Here is a 26594-nt window from a genome sequence, read left to right on the forward strand (position 1 = left end):
TGTTCTCTCACTTTCTCTTCATGGTTGTTGCACAAACACTTAAAAGGTAGGAACTATTGGAAGTGTGACTCCTGTAAGGTTAGCCGAGAGAAAGGATGAGAGAGAGACTTAAAGTCAGGCAAGGAAGTTTATTAACCTGCTGGCTGCTCCACCACAGACAGAGGAGGCAGCCCCAAGCTTACAGAATGAGGGGTTTATATTGGGGAGGGGAGTTTGAGGGAGCTCTTTGCTACAGCCACATCCTGGGGTTGTTTGCTGGTTAATTTTGCCACATATCACCTTGTGACGTTTATTACAGGAGGGTGTACATAACTTATGCTTCCCACGACTTCGCCCTGTGCGGTCCAGATGGTTTGTAATTGGGATTTGCTTATTGCAGCAAGGTCTGATAAGTGAAGTCTGCTGGCTTCACCGTGGCACCTAGACAAGGGCTTAGAAATGTAAAGAGACTTGCGGGGAAGGGTGGGCAGCACCAAGAAGCTTTCTTGGGGAAGTTTGTCCCTAACAACTCCTGTGTGCCTTGATGTTTATAGTCGTGGGAAGAACTGTGGATTGGGAGAAAGTGAGAGCAGCAAGATTTTAGAGCCAGACCAAGGTACAAAAATAATATAATGGGTAATGAGCGTACATGTCTTAATGTCACTATGTTTCTCTGCTGACATAAACAATTTAAAAGTTATCTGCACGTCTAATATGGCTAGCACAAATCACCAGAACCTTAGAAAATACTTCCTTCAGCTGGGCATGGTGGCTCATGCCTGTAATCCTAGCACTTTGGGAGGCCGAGGTGGCAGATTGCACCACTGCACTCAGCCTGGCGGCTGAGGTGGGTGGATCACCTGAGGTCAGGAGTCCAACACCAGCCTGACCAACATGGAGAAACCCCATCTCTACTAAAAATACAAAAGTAGCTGGACGTGGTGGTGCATGCCTCTAATCCCAGCTGCTCAGGAGGCTGAGGCAGAAGAATCACTTGAACCTGGGAGGCAGAGGTTGCAGTGAGCCAAGATCAGACGATTGCACTCCAGCCTGGGCAACAAGAGCTAAACTCCGTCTCAAAAAAAAAAAAAAAAGGAAAGAGATCAGAATTACATTCTATGTGTTTTCTCTTCTCCCTCAAATTTCTTGGGCCTGTCTTTGCCCAGAAGTCATCTGTGTTAGTCCATTTTCATACTGCTATGAAGAAATACCCAAGACTGAGTAATTTATAAAGAAAAAGAGGTTTCATGGACTCACAGTTCCACATGGCTGGGGAGGCCTCACAATCACGGTGGAAAGCAGAGGAGGAGGAAAGGCATGTCTTATGTGGCAGCAGGCTTGTGCTGGAGAACTGCCCTTTTTACAACCATCAGGTCTCATGAGACTTCTTCACCATACAAGAATAGCATGGGAAAACCCACCCCATGATTCATTACCTCCCACTGGGTCCCTCCCACCACATGTGGGATTATGGAAGCTACAATTCAAGATGAGATTTGGGTGGTGGCACAGCCAAACCATCCTATGTATTAACCAGGGAAATGCTGAGTTTCTTCCATCTTAGCACATTTGAAACATTAGCTATTTTACAAAGTACATGTCCTTGCTATCCACTCTATTTACACCAACTCATAACCACAGCATTTTTCCATATCCTGGAATCTAGAAAAATGTTAGGTGTTCTAATGTCACCAAAATAATGGCACTATAAAATACTGATATGAAGTGCTACGTCAATGTGCTCAGTTAGAACTATATTACTCTGGGTTAAGACTGTGTGATTCTGTACTAAATGCAAGAAATAACTGGCCTTAGCAGGATGATCTCACCAATTTCTTATTAGAGCATGCATCCGTAAGTCTATTGAGACTGTGGAAGCAGAAGGAAGACTAGTAGACAAGTCTAATTTATCTTATCCATTGCATCTAGAACACAGAGTCAATGTTAGTACATACTTAATGTATGTATTCAATGATATAACACGTAATCAGGCAAATATCAACAATATAGAGACTTTAATATAGAAATGGATTTCAACAAAACAGTTTTATTAAAATAAGGCACAATGCTTGATATGGCAAAATTCACACAGAGGATTGGCTAATATAAGATCTTTTGTATGTCCTGGGGGAGGGGAAAGTAGGTGGTAGAACTGAAGTAGCGCAAATATTCTTTTAAGAACATTTAGCATTACAAGGCAATACACAAATTTGATATTAATATAATAAACGGTAACTTATCCTAAAAATAAAAACTGTTGAATCATGTTGCTGAATTACACTTATTTCTACCATTAAGTTTTAGTTATCTATTTATCTATAGATGTAGATACTCCAAATTTGCAAGATTTCAAATACAGAAAATTAAGAAATCAGATCATAAAAAGTAATTTGACCAAAGTAAAAGTATGTTTTCAGTATCCTTCATTAATACTTTGACATCCCAAACTTTACAAAAACTTACAATGCTGGTTATTAAAAACTTTTCTCCCGTTATGTTTGTTTCTCATGAATACAAAGTGGGCTCAGAAATGCAAAAAAACCTCAACTGCAAGCACACACGTCTTTACATGATTGTTGTGAAGTGACTGTTTAGGTTAATATTCTTTCTCAATATCACAATGTTAACAATTTAAGTTAGTGAAAGGATTCTCTTAAACATAAGTGGTAGACATAATTAACCAATTTAGTCGTTTTTGCAATACTGAACAGCAATGTCAATCTTATCCCCACATCTACCAATAGCTGGAACTTACAATAAAAAAGTCTTATCCAATTTATTGACAGTCAAAGGAACAAGTACATTCTGGTGAATGCAGATGCTCTTTCCACCATAGTTTTGTGGTATGACAGTATATAAATAACCTTCATTAAACTAATATAATACACTTTAATATTTACTAGACTGAATACTGTCCTTTACAACAACTATTGAGAAAGACTAATGTTAGGTAAAAGTCTGGTAGCACCCAAATCAATATTGCCCTATGAGTGTTCAATAATATAAAGAGTTCATTAGTGAACTGTTTTTTTAGTAACAATTACTAGTAAATATAGACCAAGGGAGATAGAAAAAGAATGGGAGATATTCACATACAAAAGTATTCAAACATGTCTCACTTTCAACCTATATTACAAAGAAAACCAGTGGCAAAATATGCTAAGCCTTACAGTATCTTCATATGATGCTATAAATATGAAGTTGGTTGGAAACTGCTGTCATTCTTTGGTGGCACCAGATAAATTTTTAAAATAATATATAAGAGAACGTATCTTTTCAGTGATTTTCTTTCAGGGGACACTGATTCTTATGGCTTTGACATTCTGGGACAGAATGCATGGTAGAGGTTCCCTCCCCAGAAATCCTAGACTGATACACATTAGGCCATTTTATGAGAAGGAATCTTTCAGGATCACAGTCTTTTTCCCTCAAGTCAAATGAAAAAGGTAACAATGTTGTCACAAACAACTTATCAAATAATATAGATCTCCAAACTTTGGGTCTAGAGTAGAGGATTTAAGGCACATACTTCCTGACCACAACTGAAATCACTGATACCTTTAAAAAGATATGACTATGAAAATACAAAATTGCACATAATTTTTTATTTTTTATTTTTTTTGGATATCGAGTCTTGCTCTGTCACCCAGGCTGGAGTGCAATGGCGCAATCTTGGCTCACCGCAACCTCCGCCTCCTGGGTTCAAGCAATTCTCCTGCCTCAGGCTCCTGAGTAGCTGTGACTAGAGGCATGCGCCACCACACCCGGCTAATTTTTGTATTTTTAGTAGAGACATGATTTTGCCATGTTGGCCAGGCTGATCTCAAACTCCTGACTTCAGGTGATCTGCCTGCCTCTGCCTCCCAAAGTGCCAGGATTACAGGTGTGAGCCACCACGCCTGGCCCCAAATTGTACACTATTAAATTCATTAATGTTATACAGGGCATAACACTTAATATGGAAACAGGGACATTCAATATAGAAGGAATCAGAACTATGCCTTATAGGTCACACTGCATAAAAATCTATACAGTAGCTTTTACTATTGTTAAGTACCTGGCACAACTTAAAAAGCCCACTATTTTGGACTAAATGGAGAGTAATATTTATAATGACATAATAAAATCTCTACTTTTGGATAAAAAAAGAATCATTTAGGTAAAAACTAAATGTTCCTAACTAAATGCAGCTTAACTAACCTTATATATACATACTAAAACTGATAGTTTTGTCTACCAAGGGTCTTATGAAAATTTAGGAATAATAACCATTAACTTTTTACATAAATAGCAACTGCTAAAATGCTTTAAAAGGTCAAGTTTTATTTGCACTATTTGCTTACTGTTTTTTCTTTTTTACATAGTGAAAAGGTAAAACATTAACCAAGGCTACCTGTTATACCACAATTCCAGGTTAATGACATATTACTTTCTCCCTTTGGGAACAGCAAGGTTGGCTTTAAGAAGATCCTATTACTTGCTGGCCCTTAATTATGGAGGGATATGGATGATCTCCCAATAGCAAACACTGAACAAATTTGGTGATAAAGGTTTTTGGATGGTAGTCAGTAGGCCACTCAATAACTTCATTTTAAAACAATTCACTATTACTTTAAAGGGCTTTCTTGGCCTAGGACTGTCCCTAGGTGTGTGGTGACTTCTCTTCTAGCCCTGTGGCTTCTAAAACACTCCAGCAATCAGCCTCTTTCTTCTCTTTTTTTGTTTAAATCTGATAGTTACAAAATCTGGTAAAACTGGTGTGCACTATTACAAAACATTATTGTGGATTCCTTTTTACTTTTATTTACACAAACACAAAAACTTCTCAAATTGAGGTACAATTTACAATGCAAATCTTGTTTTTTGTTTGTTTGAGACAGAGTCTCACTCTCACCCAGGCTGGAGTGCAGCAGAGTGATCTCAGATCACTGCAACCTCTGTCTTCCAAGTTCAAGTGATTCTCTTGCATTAGCCTCCAGAGTTAGCTGGGACTATGGGCATGCGTCACCATGCCCGGCTAATTTTTGTATTTTTAGTAAAGATGAGGTTTCACCATGCTGGTCAGGCTGGTCTCAAATTCCTGACTGCATATGATCCACCCACTTCAGCCTCCCAAAGTGCTAAGATTACAGGTGTGTGCCACTGTGTCCAGCCAAGTCTTTACTTTTAAATGTGGTAACCTGAAGTCCTAAATATCAAGAATTTTTGAACAAAAGACACTTCAGCACACACTCAGAAGTAAAATATGACCAGTCGCCTTTGGATTTACCTCCACTACTCAAATATTAGAATACTGAGGACCCTGGCCAGCTGGTCCTTAATATTAGTCAGCCAATCCCTGGCACCCTGGAATCCATGTATCACATTCACTAATCTTCCTATTGCCCAGAATCTTAGCACTTATTTCACCAACTCAGTTTGGTGATGCTGAGACAATTGATTCTAGGGATAAAGACTACTAAGAACGCACAGTGTACTAATTCCAATTTAAAATACTAGCATTGAAGAATGCCATTCTAAATATGTTAATGTTATGCTTAAGCAGTTTTATCTGTAGATTTGGTCACTAAAATTGTCCAAGTAGAGCAATGTCAAAAACTTATTTCATTATAAAAATCAGACTTCGCTAATTCTGTCTTTTAAAAACCCCAATTAAAGATTATTTATTGTAATTAAACATAAGTATATGACTTAGGAACTAAAGCGACAGACTGTTATTTTAAATACATAGTTAGCTATATGACTTGGGAGCTGATTATCTGGTTTCTAGATTATCAAGTCCCTTGTATCTGACTTGTGGTTAATTTCCCTAATCAGTTACGAGAAAAGGAAAGGTAGGATAAAGAAACAGGGAGAATCTTAGAAATTATTAGCTGCTCTTATAAAACGTTAGGTCAAAGACTTATGAAAGATAAAACCGACAGCTAAATGTATATACTTCATTAAAAATTACCAAAAGACAACGGTACACTGATCATAGATTTTTCAACTATACATAGAACCATAACATTTTGTTGAAATAATACTGTGATATACATCTATATTCTTATATGCAAAGGCCAGAAACTCTCTGGTTGGACCTATTTACATCTGTAAAAGATGAAGCAGTAGACCTTCTTTCTAGGAAGTTGGAAAGGCTACGTAAGATTATGTATTTACATACCTATCCATTTATTTTACGAAGACTAACTCTTAGAAGACTACTCAAGCAGTTGCTCAAGTCAAGCTGGTAATTGATTAGGAAGTAGGCATAAGCATTCAGGCCAAAAAAAATTGGTCCTATCAATTTGAGTATTTTACTATGAATACGTGATTTTCTATGAAAATATCTTATGTATCTTAGCTAAGTCACTTATTTACAAAACATTTTACATTTGTCACTTAGGCACAGTCTAAGTCATCTTTACCTTTCATAATTGTACACTCTGCAGTTTGCTGTGGCTCACATGGAGAAGTAAGCAAAGACTTTATGCCTCTATTTTATGATATAATCACCCATGTATTACTCTTCTAGCCAGTAGGAACATATTAGATTACTTCTATAGACACAGAAAATTTATCAATCAAAAGGTAAACAAAATCTTACTACATTATAACAGGGTAAAGGTGAAGGGATTCATTCTATAGCAGCGTTTCACATCTGCAGTTCATGAAACTCTCATGTTTCATGAATTAATATACAAATAAACACATAAATCCTGAATTATGCTAGTTTCTTCTAAAATAAAAAATATATATATATATGAAAAAAACTCTAATACATGTATATGTTATTATACAACAATCTGCTTTTAAGAAATGCTGTGCCATGAATGCCAGAAATCAGAAAAGGTATCACCTGATGTTCTAACGCCTATCTGACCTGTATATTTGACATTTCTTACTGCATGTTTAACATTTAACAAGTGATGTTATTAGTTATTTAATGATTACCAGTAAGCATTTACTTTATATCAACTTATATTGTACTTAAAATTCAATTTGTATTGCATGTTAAACTAGTTAAAAATTTGGTAATTTCTAATAGCAATTAATTTGTGAAACTATTTTCCTGCTATACATTAAGGATATATTAATAAGTTTTTTCTATTTTATTAATACTTTATTTTTGAAAATGCTTCCATAGTTAAAGTAGCTCTGGAAACTGTTTTATTAGGTATAAGGACAATGACACCTTTTCCCCATTTTTGTTTGGCTTGTTGTGATGTTTTTCTAGTTTTATTAGTTTTTCTTTAAAAAGTAGAGAAAGATGGTCCAGTACGTGACATGGGCAAGAGTCATATTTTTTCCCTAAAGAAGCTTTCCTAGCTTATATCTCTTTTAGAATTTTTTGTTAAAAATTCTTACTCTGTCTTATGATGAACAGATTGATCAAGACTATGGCCTACCATTAAGTATAAAAGTAATGTGCTTATAAGGGATGAGTGCACATTTAAACAAAAAAAAAATTAAGAGGGCCATGGATATCAGATATACAGTTATTTACCTAGTTCTGCTAAAGAATATTTTAAAATGTTCTGCATGGTATGTCAGGTTATATGTTGCTCTGGTATTATTTCTTGAATACATTTTTATATCCTTGCTGGATTAAGGCACTATAACAATCATTGCTAGATTACATAAGGTTAATAGCAATCCTATAGAACAAATGAAAAGAACGAAAAAGTTTTAAGATCCCACTTAACCGTTATATGCCTTATGTCACCAGTTAGTTTGTCAGAAAGGTTTACGTCCTATGTAACCATTTGTGAGCTTCTCTGAACTAATCCAGACATACGGGCAATAAAAAAGGGAGGGTGAATCCTGTTTATGGCATATAATACATATATATATCGCACATATAGTATATATGGTATATAGTGTTCTACCTAAACCCAAGGGCAACTCTGGCAATTATAGCTTTGATTATTTCTCACTTTCTCCATCTCAACTGCCAAAAGGTATACTACTTATGGTTTATTGTAGAACTGCTCTTCAAAAGGTACCATTCTGCTTTGTGATTCAGGCAAAACTTGAGTGAAAACTGCAAACCATCAGCCAAATGTGGAACTATCATTCACAATAAATTATGTTAAAAGAATCTAAACATGGGACTGGACTCATTCCTGCTGAATGGGTAGATGAAACACAAAATGTTTTATATCATCCCAGACTCTTTCATGAACACTTAAGATGAAGATGAGGTTTCTAGTGAACTTCAAGCTCTATTTTCTTATCTAACCACCTTTGCTCAGTTTTTAAAGTATTTCACACCAGTGTGCACTCCTATTCAACCAAGAAGAACTTTCTGCATTCTGCGTGCAGCAACACTAGCTTCATCTTCTGAGTCAGATTCACTCTGGGATGTGGAGCTGTGAGAGGCAGAACTGCAAGGGGAAGAGCATTCTGGGGAACACAAGTAGTGCATCAGTGGGAGGCGATACTTCCCACAGAAGTCCACAAATTTAATTTGTCTGACACAGCAGTCAAAGTAGACTCCTAAAGAGAAAAAGGAATACAAAGTAATCATTACAAAGCAAGGAACCAATTTCTTTTTCAGCCCTTTCTCCAGTATTCTGGAGAAACGTCATATATCATTTTCTGTTATGAATCTTAAGCAGATATAGTACTTGCTCGTATAGCTGTCTACAAGCCTCCTGGAAGGTCTTAAAGGTAGAATCTGGGTGTAAAGAGGTAACCAGGAAATTTATCTTAAAGGGAGCAGGTACAGAAAGGACACTGTGTATTTAGCTTCTTTTCTCTGGGAGACTTGGGGCAATGGCTGATGGAGATTTTAGGATACCTGAGGTGCCTTTTCTCTATTACCCAAGCCACCCCCTTGGTACTACCCTACAGTCACAGACTAAAACAAAACAACATAAAAAGTCCTTTAATAATTATCTTAAAGAATTAGTATACAAAAACTTTTCAGAAAGGGGATGACTTTTGGTACTCCTGTTCTTATGTACTGGGAAGGCAAAATTGAAAGAAATAAAATGCCATTTTACATTTCCAAAGACTGTAAATCTTCAGGCCTCAGATCTGTTTCACTGATGATCTCACTTGATTCTCATACAATTACACACCTTCAGGTAAACTGAAAGTAATATCTGGCCCTTTTGATTCCTAGGTTAGTGCTCCTCGACTGTGGCCCTTCAGTTAAGTAAAAACAGAGCTAGAGCCGAGAGGAAAGCAGATGTTGCTGTGCCTCTGGATTCTAGTTGGTCCTTAAAATGATACTGCAAATATCTAACAGACAAAGACTGTCATAATGGTTGCAGTATAACCAGAACATCTAGAATTTTGGTCCAATCCCCTCTCTGGAGAGGAATCTCAAGCTCTATACTCTGCCTAAGTTTCTTCTGGCACCAAATACTCTGTGTTTATCACATAAGGGACCAAAATTAAAAGATGTGGTCCAAGCAAAGGAAAAACAATGAATTCTACTTCTATTTTTTTCCTGGTATCTCAACTAACCATGTAGTTTTCTGATCTTGTAGTAAATATAAAAAAGGGGAAATTTGTGGTATATTACTTGGGATGATTTAGGAAAGGAGATACATTCAGTAAGGTGGTCAATCGAAAACCGATAATAAATCCCCCAAAATGTGTTAGCTTCTGGAAAACAGATGAAAGAAATAAAATAAAGCATTATGGGAGGTATGATGAACTAAAGCAGTATAATACTATCTTGTGATTTACAAGATTTCAGATTACACAAAGAGAAAAATATCTCTGAGAATATAAAAGTACTTTTAAGTTAGTTTAATAACTAACAAATTTGAGGGGGAAAATGTCTAACAGATTATCTCAAATTTTAAACTGATAATTTTTTTTTTTTTTAAGAGACAGGGTTCCACTCTGTCACCCAGGCTAGAGTGCAGTGACATGATCACAGCTCATGGGAGCCTTGAATTCCTAGACCCACGCCGTCCTCTTACCTTAGCCTCCTGAGTAGCTGGGACCACAGGTACATGCCACTATGCCCAACTAATGTTTCTATTTTTTGTAGAGACGGGGTCTCGTTATGCTGCCTAGGCTGGTCTCAAACTCCTGGGCTTAGGAGATCCTCCTGCCTCAGCCTCCCAAAGTGATGGAATTACGGACAGGCACGAGCCACCACACTCGGCCTTAAGCTGGTAATTTTGAAAGCATTTTTGTTCTTAGGATAAATGGCACACTAGTATACTAAAGAAGTCATTAAGGAAATATTTAAGAGAGAAAAGAGAATTCCTGTAGAGGTCCATTTCCAGAAAAGCATGAATTCAAAGAGATTGAGACTTTCAGGCCTGAGGGTCTGGTGTGAATGCTGCCCTATGTGTTTTCCTCTGTCACTGTGAAAGCGAATTCAGGAATGGAGAATCACAGAGAAAAGTGTAAGCACTTTGAACTTGGCACAGTGCTGCAATCTCTACTTCTAAGAGTGGGTGGCCAGAAATGACCCAGAGCATTATCTTTTTTAAACTCAAAGTGTCTTTTTTATCTTTTAACAATCTTTGAATAATTTGATAATTTTCTCCCTTTTAATGTTGTAATAGCTTCAAGACAACATCGGACTGCCAGAGAAAGTCTCACCTGGTTTTGAACATCATTATACAGCATTTCCTCAGTACCTACTGGATTTTTTAAAAGTAGTCTTTTATGAAGGAGCCAACATAAAAAATGACCTACTATCAGTCAGTAATTCTCACCCACACACCCTGGCACTTCAGGCTCTTCACAACCTGGACTCAACGTAGCTTTCCACTCTCATTACTCCCCTAACCTTACATTTGGGGCAAATTACTACTCATCCAACAGTCTGCCCCATACTCTTCCGTCTCCACTTTGTATTCTCCATCTGAAAAATTTCCTATCCTCAATCTTACCCTGTCAAAATCTAATTCATACCTCAATAATTAGCTCATTGTTTCCAGATCTAATAAAGTGTACTCTCCCCCTCCTTTGATTTCTAGAAGCATTTTGAATTCCTTGGGATACTTACCTGACTCTGCCTTATATCATTTGCATAATTCTCTCCAAATGCTCTGAACTCAAGACATTTTGAACCATGGACTTAAAGTAACATAAAGTTTTGTGTACTATCTGTAACTGGCACACATTCAGCCCATTCTTATACATCTTGAATCATACCCTATTAAATCTGATACAGGGAATGGTGAGTCTAAGAAAATATCCTTCAAATAAATATAAAAGGTGTCCAAACATTTTCGAAACAGTTTTTAAACAATTAGAACTGTTTATACTTCCTTGAGTTTCCTCTCATTTTACCATCTTGATTTATTATCTTGTGACAAGACAGGATGAGACTTCCTGGGTATGTTCCTTATGTATGAATCCTAAAATATTATGAAAAATAATTCTTAAAAAAAATCCAGAGTGAAATGTCTTTCTCATAAATGAGTGAAAAAATAAAGGGAACAGAAATAGAGACAGCTTTTGTCTGACAGACTTAATTAATTTTAAAAAGAGCTAAATAAGTGGGAAACATGAATACTGAATTAACTTACCTCCACACTTTGGGTTTGGGCAATTGCTGGCTGAACCCAAGTATCTAAGAAGATTCCCAGGAAGATCATAGGGAGTGTAGGAAATATTTCGGATCTTAATGGTCCGTGCAGCTAATTCCAGGAGAGTTGGAGGATCATAGGTTAGATCTCTAACAAAACGAACAACCAATGGATTTCCTCGTAAACTCAACTCTTCCAAATGAATAAGGTTGAGGATCTCTCGTGGCAGATACGTCAGCAAGTTATTGTGAAGACTTAGGGAACGAAGTGAATGCAACCTAGAATAAATGCAGTATAAAAACCAATGGCAGTAAGCAACATAACTATCAAAAATATTGAATATATGTGTGTATACAGAACTTGATTTCCCCTTAAGAATGAGCAATTAATATTAGGGTCAACTGAAGTAAAACAAAAAGGTGCTGAAACTAGATCAAAGTGCAGATTTGTAAATGTCATGAAGGACTTTTGTCCTTGGAATCTTGGTGAATTTAGAATACTTAGAGAGTGTTCTGATGTGCTAACTGCTATAAAAGCTAGATTTGAAGATTGGGGGTGGGCAGTGGGCACGCTTTTTCATTCAGATAACTAAAAAAGGAAAGATTTCAAATGCAACAGAAATTAAGATCCTTCACATTATAAAGCCTAATTAGGATATAAATGTTTCATATCAAATATAAAATCACTAAAAGTCCCATAAAACCTAGGGAAATATATGCTAATGCTCAATTCTTTGATTACAGAAAATAGACTGAATAAATATTTTGAGGAATAAACCAGAGCATTTAAAAGTGAAATTTAAAAAACCCAGCTCGCAGCAAACCTCAGAACTATAATTAACATGTATCACTTACTTTGAGAATATCTAATTCTTTTTTACATATAAAACATGTGAGTGAATGCAAGACAATAATTACTAAGCACAGATGTCTGTGTATATACAAATGCCTGGAACTACTCACTGTGAAAGCTGAGGAGGTACACTTTGGATTTTGTTGTCACATAATACCAAGTAATTCAGAGAAGGCAGATTTCCTAATTCTGGTGGGATTTCTTTAATGAAATTTCCTCCAAGATATAAGCACTCTAAACTGCAAAAATAAATGAACAAAACCAAAAAAGTTAATAAAGTTGAAAAAGATACCTCATTGTGTCTACTACAATAAACACGTTTCACCTATTCATTCAGCAAATGTTTTACTTAAGATTTGCTATGTGCTATCCAGTCTCTAGAGAAACAATGCAATTTTCCGGGAGCTTATACTATAGCTAAGCAGACGAGACAGACCAATGTTAGATAACTTTACAATGAAACACAAAACAAGGCCAAAAATAGGCATTACAATACCAAAATAAGAGGACAAACCATAAATGGCATCAGGAGTTGAATGAAAAGGAAGATAAAAGTTTTTAAAAGGCCACAGTAGTTCTGAATGGAATAGGCTTCCCCAAAGGGCTGTGACTTCAGCTGGGCTATGGACTTAGCCCATTTAGATGAGAAGAAAGAGTACACTTCAGGTTGGAGCAGAGGGCTTGTTAGGCACAGTTAATATACCTTTTAATAGAAGAGAATTCATCTTGAGGGATCAAAGATTAAGGTTGTAGAGAGACCAAATTACAAGAACCCTGAATTCTATGCTAATATGCTTGGATTTGATTGATGTCCTGACAGGCAACGGGAAAACCACTACCTTGTTTTTGAACAGTCTTTAAAACTATGAAGTCTCTACATTTCTTCTTTGCTTTTATTATAGCAATTACATACTTCAGAGGCTGTGTAAATTGCCCACTACTATAAAATCAAAGTTCCAGGTAATTATACTGTTTTCTAACAATAGGTTAACATTTTAGACATGGCATATATTGCACCAAAAATAGAAAAAAAGTACTCGTTGATGATTACTGTTGAAAGGCTTCCTTCAAAAGATTTTTGCAGGGGGTAGCAGCATCAGTTCTATATATGTGCGTGTGTGTGTGTGTGTATATATATGTATATATACACATTGAATTGCCTGTGAAGTGGCAGATTTTAGAATATAAGGTGTAATTTTAACAGATAAAGCCAAGTTACCTTGTGCAGTCATGGCTATTTACAAATCCATAATTGGCATTTAAGAGCACTCCTTAACCTACAACTTTGCCAACACCTAGTATTATCACCAGCATTTATTTATTTATTTACTATTTGATGGTATAAAAAACGGTACCATTCTGTGTTTTTAATCGCAAATCTGTAGGTCCCTAACTATTAGTGAAGTTTAGCATCTTTTTATAGTTTTAGACATTTGTATATCTTTAGAGAATTACCTATTCATATCATTTACCTATTTTTCTCATGAATTATACAGCTTTATCTCACTGATTTGTTGGGAGCTCTGCTGTTGTTAAATACACATATTCTGCATAACTTTGTTCCTTTGTGGCCTCGAGCATGGTCTATTTTCATTCATGTATTATACGTACAAAAAGAACATGTAGCTATTATGATTGAGCTCTTAACTGAGCAAATTTTTTTCTCTTATTATTTTGCCTTCTTGCTCTGGTGGTTAGTCTCCTACTATAAACATGATTTTCCTTCTTCCCTTAGAGTCCTGTCAATCTTTGCTTTCTTTCCCATTAATATACAGAAATTATACTACAGATACATTCAAGCTCATGACTGCTAAAAACTTCCTGAAGTGAGCCTTAATTCATATGAAGCATTTCTATTTGTTCTTTTTTTTTTTTTTTTTTGAGACAGACTCTCACTCTGTCGCCCAGGCTGGATAGCACTGGCATGATCTCAGCTCACTGCAACCTCCGTCTCCCAAGTTAGGTCAAGCAATTCTCCTGCCTCAGCCTCTCGAGGAGCTGGGATTACAGGTCCCTGCCACCACACCTGACTAATTTTCACCACGCCTGACTAATTTTTGTATTTTTAGTAGAGACGGGGTTTCGCCATGTTAGCCAGGCTGGTCTCGAATTCCTGACCTTAGGTGATCTGCTCATCTCAGCCTCCCAAAGTGCTGGGATTACAGGCGTGATTCACCGTGCCCGGCCTCTATTTGTTCTTTTAAATACATTTTGCCCTGAAATCTATGTCCTCTGATTATCAACACTGCTTACTAGTTTTATTTTTATTGGTATTTATTTCATTCAATCCCAGCTCCACAACTTACCAGTATAAAAATTTGGACCAGTTACTTAATCTTGCAGTTTCTTCCTTTTAAAAATGGAATAATATTATCTATCATATAAAATGCCCAGTTAACAAATATGAACTAACACCTACAATGTGCCAGGCACCATTCTAGGGAATAGAATGCAAATAAGTTCAAGTTCTTGACTTGAATAAGTTTATATTTTAGTTAGAAGACAGACAATAAATCAATAACATGTCTATTATGCCAGATAGTTTTCAGTGTCACAAAGTAAAAGGGGGAACAATCAGATAGTGATAGAAGTGACACTCTAGAGAGGGTGGTCAGAAAAAGTTTCTCTTAGGAGATGACATCTGAACGAGATCTAAATGAAATGACTGAGTACAAATCCCAATGGAAAAGTGATTGGTGTGTTGTGAAACAGCAACACAGCCAGTTTGAGTAGACGAGTAGATCAGAGTGACTGAGGTGGGACTGTGGTCATCAAAGAGATCAGAGAGGTAGCCTAGGAAGGCCACATCACAGAATGCGCTTTGGGCCTCTGTAAGAGCATTTTGAAAAAACAGTTCTGAACAAAGCCTAGTCATTTAACTTGACTTTTTAGAAGGATCACTTTGGCTTTTGAGTGACAAACAACTGGAGAAGTGGTTAGGGGGGCACTGTGGGCAGGAGTAGAAGGAGGAAAAGCAGATTGGAGCCTAATCCAGTACTTCAGATGAGAAATGACAGATTTGCCTGGTACATCATTTCCTATCCCTTTCTTTATAACTTATTGGTGTATTTTTATTTTAAGTGTAAATCTTTATAAATGGAGCATAACTTGATGATTGATGTTCAGACTTGTGTTTTCTATTATCATGGTGCATCTCCACATACTTTTACCCTTTAGTTCTGCTTCTTATTGTGCTCCTCAAGTTTCTTTTTGTTCTTTTCCCTCTACTTCTACTGTTTTGAACTGTATATGCTATTTCTATTTTGCTAGGAGTTACCCCCTTCAATTTTCTTTGTACTCTCTCTCACTCTCAAACACATACCCATGCTCTCTTCTGTCCTTCTCTTCATATCATCTTCTAGAATCAGTTCTACCCTGATTTTCTACCAATTTATTTTATTTCCAATCAGTAATTGATTCAGATTTATCAATATGTTTTTACCAATTTGTTAATCTTTTTTTTTTTTTTTTGGAGGCTTATTTCTTTTAAGGTTTTTCTTGGAGTGCACCCTTTAGAAGTTCTTTCAGCAAGAACTCACGGTTGTTAATCTTTGAGTCCTTTGTCTCTGGCATTTTAATTTTTTCCCTCACTCTTGAGTAATAGTTTAGCTGGGCATAAAATTCTAGGTTGGCAGTTACTTTTCCTCGGCACTACGAAGATGCTGCTCCATTATCTTATTACAGCCAATATTACTATTGTTCCTTTCTAGGTAATCTTTTATTTTTTCTTTCTTCAATAGGAGTAAGGATTTTTTCTTATTCATCTTTAATGTTCTAAAGTTTTACTATGATATGTTAAGATATCAGTATAGAGAGCTCCCTTTCTTTGTGGGAAATTTCAGTCACTATTACTTCACACATTGTCTTTCTAGAATTGCTCTTGGCAGTTTATCTTTTATTATTTTTTTCTTTTTATTTTTTGAGATGGAGTCTTGCTCTGTCACCTAGGCTAGAGTGCAGTGGCACGATCTCGACTCACTGCAACCTCTGCCTCCCGGGTTCAAGCAATTCTCCCGCGTCAGCCTCCCGAGTAGTTGGGATTACAGGCGCCTGCCACCAGGCCTGGCTAATTTTTGTATTTTTAGTAGAGACAGGGTTTCACCATGTTGGCCAAGCTGGTCTCAAACTCCTGACCTCACGATCTGCCTGCCTCAGCCTCCCAAAGTGCTGGGATTACAGGCATGGGCCACCGCACCCAGCTGCTCTTAGCAGTTTTAACTTCAGGATCTATCCTCTATGTCTTAATATTTCTTTCATACTTTTTATTTCTTTATCTCTTTAAGCTGAATTCCAGGAAAATAACTCAGTAAAATCATTCAGCTTATGGATTTATTCTTCAGCTGTCTTCTGTTCACCTTTTAGTCTAGTTAGTTAGTTAATAATTATATTTTTTCATTTCTAGAAACTCCAATTGCGGTTTTCCTAATTGTCAGTTTTAAAACTCCCTATTCTTGCTTCACTGATGAAGTTCCTTCCTTTATCTCTCTGTAATTAGTAAATGTACTTAAAAATTTGTTGCAGATTGCCTTATTACAGATATTTTCTCAAATATAATTTTTCTGTCTTTCATAATCTCAGCCTTCCTTGATGTGTGGTTATTCAAAATGCCAACTTGAATCAAACATTTTGCCTTTTTAAAAAATACATTAGGCCAGGTGCGGTGGCTTACACCTAATCCCAGCACTTTGGGAGGCTGAGGCAGGCAGATTACTTGAGGTCAGGAGTTCGAGACCAGCTTGGCTAACTGGTAAAATACCATCTCTACTCAAAACAAAAAACAAAAAACAAAAAAAAAATTAGCCAGGCGAGGTGGTAGGCACCTGTAATCCCAGCTACTCAGGAGGCTGAGGCAGGAGAATCACTTGAATCTGGGAGGCAGAGGTTGCAGTGAGCTGAGGTCGCACCACTGCACTCCAGCCTGGGTGACAAAGTGAGACTGTGTCTCAAACAAACAAACAAACACATATATGTATTAATGACACTTCAAAAAAAACACATTTCTGATCATGTAAAGCTTTTCAAAATTCCATTTCCCTCTTTAGACTTAAAATGTTTAGAAAAAGTAAGCTGATAACTTTGATTTTATGTTATTTTCTTTCTAAGATTATCTTGCAGCAAAAGTCAACTGGTTACAAAATTGAATTCTCCTACTGCAAGTGCTTAAGCATTGGTGAAAAACGTTCCTAAGCAGGGTTTTAAAAATTCTACCAAGTATGGCATAAGTTACTGACCAGTTACTCAGATATCCCTATTTTTCAATGACGATAGCTACTCGAATAGAATAGAACAGAACAGAATGGAATAGAATATTTGGAGTTCAAATAACAGAAACTACTAGGTTCCTGGAAAAGGAACTATTTCAATGAGAAGACTATGAGGGAAAAAAACTGAGCAAACTTCAAAGTTCTTTTTACAAAGGATTTGCTAGCTAAATAATAACTTGCAATATAGTTTAGAGAGGGAGAAAAGAAAAAAGTGAAAAAAAGGAAGAGTGAGTCTGAGGGCAAGTGTAAATGTTATCCTTTCTATTTGCTTAGGTCAGTATTATGGATTGAATGCCTGTGCCCTCCCAAAATTCATGTTGAAACCCTAACTCCTTAATGTTAGGGTATTTAAAAAGTGGGGTCTTTGGGTGGTAACTAAAGGATTAGATAAGGTCAAGAGGGTGGAGCCCTCATTAATAGGATTAGTGTCCTTCAAAGAGTCCCAAGGGAACTTGCTTCCTCTCTCCATCATGTTGATGTAGCAGGGAGGCACAGCTGGGGCTGCACATTCCATGGAGTTGGGGGGCGACCTGCCAACTGTGCAACTGTGGCAGCCCAACCTGCAGCTGCAGACTCAGGCCTCCTGCTCTACAGAGCAGGGAGAAGCCCCGCCCTCCTGGGTGGGGCTACAGCCACCTAAACTGCAGCTGTGGATCCGAGCCTCCCTGTGCTCTTGGGGGAGGGCTAGGAGCAGGCAGAATCTGCCTTCCTGCGAGCAGCTGCAGCTGTCCTCCCAGGTGCAGGAGCTGGGTATCTCTGCAGCCTGCCCCCTTGGGGGCCCCAGGAAGGATCCCCCCCTCATCCCTGCAGACTAAAGGGTGTCTTCTCCGGCTGCCTGGCCTCTCTCCAGCCCCTGCTCCAAGATGGGAGTGGGAGCTGGGCCTGAGCCAGGGGTGCCATGAATGGCAGCAGGATGCAGACTGATTCCTGGGCAGAAGAGGGTGGGTCCCCAGTAAGGCCCCACCTTTGGGCCAGGGAGGGCCTGAAGGCTGGTGGCCAAGCTGCCAGTTGGGCAGACAGGCGTGGGGACTCCTGGTGCCTCTTCCCGCCCACCCATGGTCACCCATGGACTAATCAGCATGTACTTTCTCCCCTCTGAGGTACACAAAAGCCCTGGGCTCAGCCAGAACAGGGCAGAAGAGGAAGAGAACAGAGAGAAGATGGGATGGGGTGACCAACTGCAGAGAGAAGTATCCTCTCAGCTGAGCACTGCAGAGACGACCTGTCAGGAGAGAGGAACTGCCCTCTCTGCTGAGAGCTTCAGAGACATGCAGAGACATTCAAATGACTTGCCTGAGGAGAGGGGCCACCCTCTCCCGCGCCTCTTCTCTGCTGAGAGGTGAACACTTGAAGGGACGGCCTGCCTACAGAGAGGAGCTACTCACTCCTCTGAGCTGTTCTAACACCAAATAATACTCTTCTTCACCCTTCACTTGTCTGTGTATCTCATTCTTTCCGGATGTAGGACAAGAACTTGGGCAAAAGTGCCATGGCCACAGAGGTTTCCGGCCAGAAAAATCAACACCCCAGAGATCCCATAACTATGTGAGGCCACAGTCAGAAGACTGCAGTCTATGAACCAGGAAGAAAGCCCTCACCAGACATCAAATCTGCCACCACCTTGATCTTGGAATTCCCAGCCTCCAGAACGGTGATACATAAATTTGTGTTGTTTATAAGTCACTCAGTTTATGTCTTCTTATAGTAGCCTGAACTTATTAAGACAGTCAGGAACCAAGAAAAACTAGTCTCTGGTGGTTATTTGCTACTCAATGTCTTCTTTCAATGCTTTTGCTACTCAATGTCTTCTTTCAATGCTTTGGAAGTGGACGGGGAAGGCAGAGGGAAAGGATGCCAAACATTAGTAGTTACCTTAACTTTGGCAGAAAAGGATTTGATGTTCTAAAATGTAACTGAAGCCATGATTTTGCAATTACTGAAATTCTCTTTTGCAACTGATGAATAACACTAATCAAATTACATAACCATCATATTAAATTTACAGTTTCAGGCTTATTTTTTACTTTCTAACTCAAATAATTTCCAAATTTCTAGGGACTTGACACCTTTTGATGATTTGTGGGAATCAAATTTCTGTAACATACTCTACTGTTTCCAAATACACTTTTCTGTAAGAAGAAAGGAAACTGTTGTTGAATTTGTAGCAAAACTGTAGGGTTTAAGTTCTTGTGGTTATCAACACTGCAACTCTGTTAATTAGGGTTGGAACAATTCTATTCTTTCAGTACTTGAGGAATACAGAAAACAAGAAAAGTACTCACTGAATTTATGGAACGAATTATTCCTTTCCTGTTTAGCATTAATGTATTGACCTTAAAATTGTCTCTTGAAAAATAAGTCACATTTCCAATCCTTAGGGATACTGCAGTGGATGCCTTTTCTCTATGAAGTACAATGACCCACTGAAAAAAACAGGCTAGCACAGGTAAAATTAGAAAATGCTTTCTGCTTCTCCAATCAAATAAAAATGACACCGAACATCACAAAAATATACATTAAGCTGGGCACAATGGTTCACGTCTCTAATCCCAGCACTTTTGGAAGTTGAGGCAGGCAGATCTCTTGAGGTCAGGAGTTCGAGACCAGCCTGGCCAACATGGTGAAACCCCGTCTCTACTAAAAACAAAACAAAACAAAACAAAATTAGCCGGGTGTAGTGGCAGGTGCCTGTAATCCCAGCTACCTGGGAGGCTGAGGCAGGAGAATCACTTGAACCTGGGAGGCAGAGGCTGCAGTGGGTGAGGTTGCGCCACTGCACTCCAGCTTGGTGGACAGGGTGAGACTCTGACTCTAAAAAAAAAAAAAAGAGAGAAACAACAACAACAACAAAAAACAACCAAATAAACAACAACAACAAAAACCCAAAAAACAAAAAAATAAAAATATACATTAATCCTATCTTATATGGTTGGTTAAAGAGAGATGGACTTAAAGTAAGATAGGAAAGTACAAAGAGGTAGAAAACAGAAAGGAAAAGAAGCAGAAAGATAAGAATATCTGTAGATAAAGAATGTTTTCTTGAAGTAGCATCTTTGTAGTAAATGATTTTCAAATACTAACACCACAGGATTTTAAGGTACCTATATGTTCAAAAGTAGACACACAAATAGATGCATCATCTCTTTTTTTTTTTTTTTATACTTTAAGTTCTAGGGTACATGTGCACAACATGTAGGTTTGTTACATATGTATACATGTGCCATAATGGTGTGCTGTGCCCATTAACTCGTCATTTACATTAGGTATATATCCTAATGCTATCCCTCCCCCATCCCAGATGCATCATCTCTTGATACTTGCCCCAAATTAAGGCAATAAAAAAAGTCAGAGGGATGATGTTGAGAGCCAGTGAAAACCTCAGTATGTGACTCTAAATGTGGAAAAGTGTTTTCATTTAAACTTTACTGCATTCTATCATCTGGCTGAGTCATCTCTCTCTTTCCTAAGATATCAACCTATTGTACACTAACTTCAAAACATTCCAGAGCATTAACTTTTAGCTTTCGTTTTGTCACACCTTCCTATTTCAATCTTTCAAAACCACATCAAACAGATGGTGAGAAGCATCATGAACAGAAAAAGGAAGGCATTACTTAAGAAGAAAAGATTGTAGAAGAGTACCAATGAAACTCAGTTGTGCTCAAACCTACTCTCCAAATATCTAGCATACTGGATTTGCCAAACAATCCTGAAGTTTTGTTTACTTAAATAAAGTCTATTGGCCATTGAGTGATAAGCTATTAAGCTCTTCTTCAATTAATGTCTAAGCTGAGAAGAATAAAAGGTATGATTCAGAAAAATAAGTCAAAATATGAATTATACCTACTTTTTCAGCATTATGTAACAAAAACAAATTTGCCTATATATACTATAGCCAAACAATTATATTTATTTGCTGAAGATTAAACACATTTTGATGGAAAGTATCTACATCCACAACTGCATGGTTCACACTGATAGCCTAATTTACTCCAGGAGAATGAAGTTAATCATAAAAATAAGTAAGATTTTCAATATCTACTTGTTATACTTTGAAAGTGATCCTTCAGAAAATGTTAAAAAAAAAAAAAAAAAAGATTTTGCCACTAGGGGAAAGAATCGATAGGATATAGAAAACATAGATACCCTGCTAAATCTGGAGAGGTCAATGACACCAATTTAGCCATGAGTATTCATTTGTTATTCTTGCCTCAAATGATGAAGAGTGGAAGGAGTGGGGGAGTTTTCATGGATTATATAGTCTGTACTATTTTAATAATTGCTCTTACAGAGGACACGTATCTTCTTAATGTGCCAAAACACTAGATCTGGTTTACAAAGCAGCATGGCATACATAGTATACAATATAAATCAGGGTAACCAATGAAGTCTAGAGAATCCACAGATTTTCTAGGAGAAGATGGTGTTCTTGGACAGGTAGTTTAAGAGACTAAACCTCCACCTCTACATTTTTGAAGCTTTAATGCATCATATTAGTAGTGAATAGTTAGCAGTGTTTGAGGGCTGAACCACATAACTCTTACTTGTCACTATCTGGCCTCAAGCAAAGTCACTGATAATAAATCTCAGTCTCCTCATCTGTAAATAGAAGGGGACGAATTGGGTCATTGCCAAGGCTTTTTCGAGCTCAGAGTATATTTCTACACAACCCTTTTAACCTACACTCAATCAGAGTTTATATTTGGAGCATAGCCTAAACCTTTACCAATTCTTAGCAGTAAAGAGAAATAAAGCATGCAACTGAAAAATGAAAACAGTGACGTTAAAGATATCAGACATTACTGGAGTCAAAGACACAATGAACAATAAACACAGATAGCACAGTTGCTAGCCCAGAAAACTGAGTCAGAAAATCAGTCAACTACGTGAATGACACTGACAAATCCTCCTGATCACAAATCCAACAGTACAGAAGTCCAAAGATTCAAGTTCTAGGGTGGGTGCAGTGGCTCACACCTGTAATCCCAACACTTTGAGAGGCAGATGGGTGGATCACTTGAAGTCAGAATTTTGAGAACAGCCTGGCCAATATGGTGAAACTGTCTCTACTAAAAATACAAAAATTAGCTGGCGTGATGGCACGCTCCTGTAGTCGCAGATACTTGGGAGGCGGAGGCAAGAGAATCACTTGAACCCAGGAAGCAGAGATTACAGTGAGCCCAGATCATGCCACTGCACTCCAGCCTGGGCAACAGACTGAAACTACGCCTCAAAAAAAAACAAAAAACAAAAACAAAACAAAACAAAAAAAAAACACCCACGACCCTCCAACCCCTCGACAAAGATTCAGGTTCTAGTACTCTGCCACTGTGCAGAATTCAAGGGTCTGGAGTCATAGACCACAGAGGTCAAATACAGTTCCAACCCTTACTAGCCTTGTAATCTTGTGACTTAATTTCTCTGAGCCTCAGTTTCTGCCTCTGAAAAATGGGAGCACATTATCTCATGGGATCATTGTGAGAATTAAAAAGCATATTTAGCACCTATGACAGGATCTACTGCATTGTAAGTATTAAATAAATGGGATTTTTGCCTACTTTTCTCTCCATACGATGGAAATAATACTTTCCCTAGGTTCCTGTTAGTATATTAAGAAAATTCCAAAGCTGGAATTATGTAACATTAAAATTAGAAGGAACCAAGGGCTATCAATTTTACCTCTAACCTTTTCTCCATATCTTCCATTTCTTATCATTTACCCTAGTATCACCCTGGTATAAGCTACCATCATCTCTCATCCTACTACAATGACCTCCTTCAAACCAGCCCTCAAAATCTCTATCTCTTCACCCTCTCCTCACTCCATTCCTGCACAGCAACAAGACACATGCTTAAAACTCTCTCACGTGCACTTAGAATAAAATCCAAACTTTATCGTAGCCTTCAAGACCTGACATGGGCTGACTTGCCTGAATTTATATTTGCCACTTTCCCTCTTGCTCACTTCCCAGTACAATGTCCTTCTTTCAGAATTTTAGTAGTTACCCTCCTTGCCTCCGGGCTTTCCCATGTGCCTCTGTCATTTTGTCTCAAGGCATTCTGTAGGTCTTCATAGAACTCATAACCACTGTAATTAAATAATGAGGTTCACAGTTAGTTGTTTAATGTCTGTCTCCTGGATCATGTTCACCATTGTATCCCCAATACTTGGGACAGTGCCTGACACAGGGCAGGTATTCAGTAAATATCTATTTAAGAGTAAACAAAGAGACATCTTACCCAAATGCTTCATTTTATAGATTAGAAAGCTACAGTTAGGATATGCTACAGTTAGGATACAAGTGACTTGCCTAAGGCTGAGGCACCAAGAGTTCTTTTTTCCCAGGCCAATATTCTTTTGCTACACTTAACTCTGAGGTCCCTTCTACCTTTAACATTCTATTATCTCTGAAAATACAATAAAGTGTGAAAATATCTTACAGATGGAAAATACCTCTTTTTCATTTTGTACAATACATTTCGCTCTATTTCCCACTCCCCCACCGGACACTTTTATTATCCTGTTTCTCTGCTTCCTCCTAAAGTTAAATTTAACATACTTACTACATAATCTAGTAGGCGAAGCAGATAATTCCTGTAAACAAGGAATTATATCCAGTAAGGTAAATGCAACGGCAGGACGAATGAAGCACAGAGAAAGTATAGTATAGGCTGTACTTTTTTGTGCAGGGAGTAGTAAAAAAGGAATCACAGAGATGATAACTTGAGATCGCTTTTGAAGGATGATAGGCGTTTGCCAGGTGAAGGAAACATTCCAAGCAAGGGAAACAGCAAGTGTACAGAGGCACTGCATCCATTCAACACATACTGAGTGCCTACCAGCAACTCCAAGCTGCTTTCTCTATGGGGAAAATGGATAGGTCACTGAACTCCACAAATGGTAGTTGGTACTGCCACAGAGAAGACGAAGCTGCAAATGTAGTGGAAAGCAAGGGTCAGCTCAGAGCACCTTGTATGCCATGCTCAAAGGCATGTACTTTGATCTACAGAGATGGAAAACCACGGAAGACTTTTGAGCAAAGAAGTGACAACCTCTGATTTACATCTGTTTTGAGTTCCCACTCAGTTCCGATCACGCCCCAGATTCAATAAGGAAGACAGAAAAAATGCCTCGAGAATCCGCATAGGCCAAACACAACATACCAAACGGTCACACAAGCGATCATGCTAGATATTTACAAAAACTTGCTAAGATGGTTGGGCAGAACTCACTACCGCACAGTTAAAGACAAAACTTGGAAATAGTTACGTGACAAACGTGAGGCGCCCAGGCCCGGCGCCCCAGGGTTCCCGGACACCGCCCGAGGCCTCCCCACCCTTCGGCACACACCCGCTCACCTCTGCAAGTTCTCGATCTCAGCCGGGATGCTTTGCAGCTGGTTGCCGCCCAGGCTCAGGGTCTGCAGCGCACGCAGCTCTAAGAGCGAGGCAGGCACCTCCTGGAAACAGTTGCCGCTGAGGTTGAGTACCTGGAGGCTGCGGCAGAGCGGCGACTGGGCCAGGCCCTTGGGCAGCGCACTGGGCCCGCCGAGCCGGTTGTTTTTGGCCAGCAGCGTGCGCAGGCCGCGCAGCGCGAGCAGCTCCGGGCCGAGCGCGGTCAACGCGTTGCCGCTCACGTCCAGCAGCTGTAGGTGCGGAAAGCCGCTGCCCAGCGCCCGCGGCAGCGACACCAGACGATTGTGAGGCAGCAGCAGTCGCAGCAGTGCCTCCCGCGCGCCGCGCCGCTCTTCGCCCCGCGCTTCCAGCTCAGACTCCAGCGTCTCGGTGGACACGCTGAGGCGGGACCAGTTCAGTTCGGCCTCCCCAGCCGTGACCACCGACGCTCCGGCCTCCTCCATCCTAGCCACCACACGGCGCTTGGCGCTGGATTCCCCAGAGCGCCGCACGCCGTCCACAGGCCGGCAGCTCCGCGGCGCCCCGGAACCTGAACTAAGAGCTGAGTCGGAAGTGGCGCGGGCCGGCGCTAACCCTGCGCGCTTCGGCCGAGTCACGCGACGCGAGGCCCTAGGGTGCGCGCGCCGCTCCGGGACGGGCTCCGCCTCACGAGGCGCGGGGCGCGGAGTGGCGAGAGCGTAGCGTGGGCTGCGCGGAGCTGAGGCCGAGACCCAGAGGCTGCCAAATTGTCATCAGAGCCGGGTCGGGTTTCGGCGGCCGCGCTTTAGTCGCTGGAGCCTGGTGACCTATTCCAGGGCTCCAAGACTGCCTCGGCAACAGCTCAAGGATGTTCGGTTATCTGGCCTTGAGGGTTCGCGCGTCACGTGCCCCCTCCCCGCCCCCCGCTTGTTTTTCAGTTTAAAAGTGGTGCCAGTGTCTGCAGGACTCTGTGAGCACACAGTAATTTAGTGATGATTTATGTCCATTACAGAAAACCCCAGGAATTTAAAGTCCGAGAATTAACAAAACCGACTTCGAAGTGTGAAAGCAGCTGGACTAGACATCAGAACCTCCGATCCTTACTGGGGGTTCCGCTGTTAAATAGCCTAGGGCAGGGATTTGATTTCAGTTGCCCCATGCATAAAATATGGGTAATACCTGCACTACTTGCCCCACAGAATTATTTTTTTCTTTTTTAAAGCATAAATGTATATCAAGTAAGGACGTTTTGCCGGTTTTAATTACAGAAGCACATACGTGGTTTTTGGTCTAAGTTGTGTCTAGGAGTGAAGTTGGAAGTCGTGGAGGGGGATCCATGACTTGAGATAGCTCAAATTAATGAGTTAGTTTAAAAACTCAGAAAGCATTGAGTTTGTACTGCAGGTCAAAACTACAGTTTGGGAAAATCCTGATCTGGTACTAATTTAGTAATTCTAATTAACATATTTTTCATCCTTGTCCCAAACTCAATCTTCTGAAATTACTTTTTATGATTTTGAAAAGTTATGAATAGAAATGAGAAGAAATGCTTAGCTTTTTTTTTTTTAACAAAGCTTATACATAAGAAAGTTAAGTGGTCATGTATAACCAACGACATTAAATTGCTTTCCTCCTT

General features: G+C 39.1%; 1 protein-coding gene across 1 annotated transcript; it reads right to left on the bottom strand.

Moving 5' to 3' along the window:
• Positions 1-1979: 1979 nt before the first annotated feature.
• Positions 1980-25569, bottom strand: LRRC58 (leucine rich repeat containing 58). Its single transcript, XM_023214322.3, has 4 exons — positions 24944-25569; positions 12431-12559; positions 11469-11746; positions 1980-8457 (listed from the first exon to the last, which is right to left on the bottom strand). Exons 1-4 carry the CDS (start codon positions 25441-25443, stop codon positions 8249-8251), a joined length of 1116 nt encoding a protein of 371 aa, XP_023070090.2. The 5' UTR covers positions 25444-25569; the 3' UTR covers positions 1980-8248.
• Between the last annotated feature and the right edge of the window lie 1025 nt (positions 25570-26594).

Source organism: Piliocolobus tephrosceles, chromosome 2 (assembly GCF_002776525.5).
Source record: "Piliocolobus tephrosceles isolate RC106 chromosome 2, ASM277652v3, whole genome shotgun sequence".
Taxonomy (NCBI): domain Eukaryota; kingdom Metazoa; phylum Chordata; class Mammalia; order Primates; family Cercopithecidae; genus Piliocolobus; species Piliocolobus tephrosceles.

Excerpts from the sequence above, each read along its gene's own strand:
- LRRC58 (XM_023214322.3), bottom strand. The coding sequence starts at position 25,443 with ATGGAGGAGGCCGGAGCGTCGGTGGTCACGGCTGGGGAGGCCGAACTG. Across the intron at positions 12,560-24,943 it reads GAGATCGAGAACTTGCAGAG|TTTAGAGTGCTTATATCTTG; the intron begins GTGAGCGGGTGT and ends TTATTTTTGCAG. Across the intron at positions 8,458-11,468 it reads CCCAAACCCAAAGTGTGGAG|GAGTCTACTTTGACTGCTGT; the intron begins GTAAGTTAATTC and ends TTTTCTCTTTAG.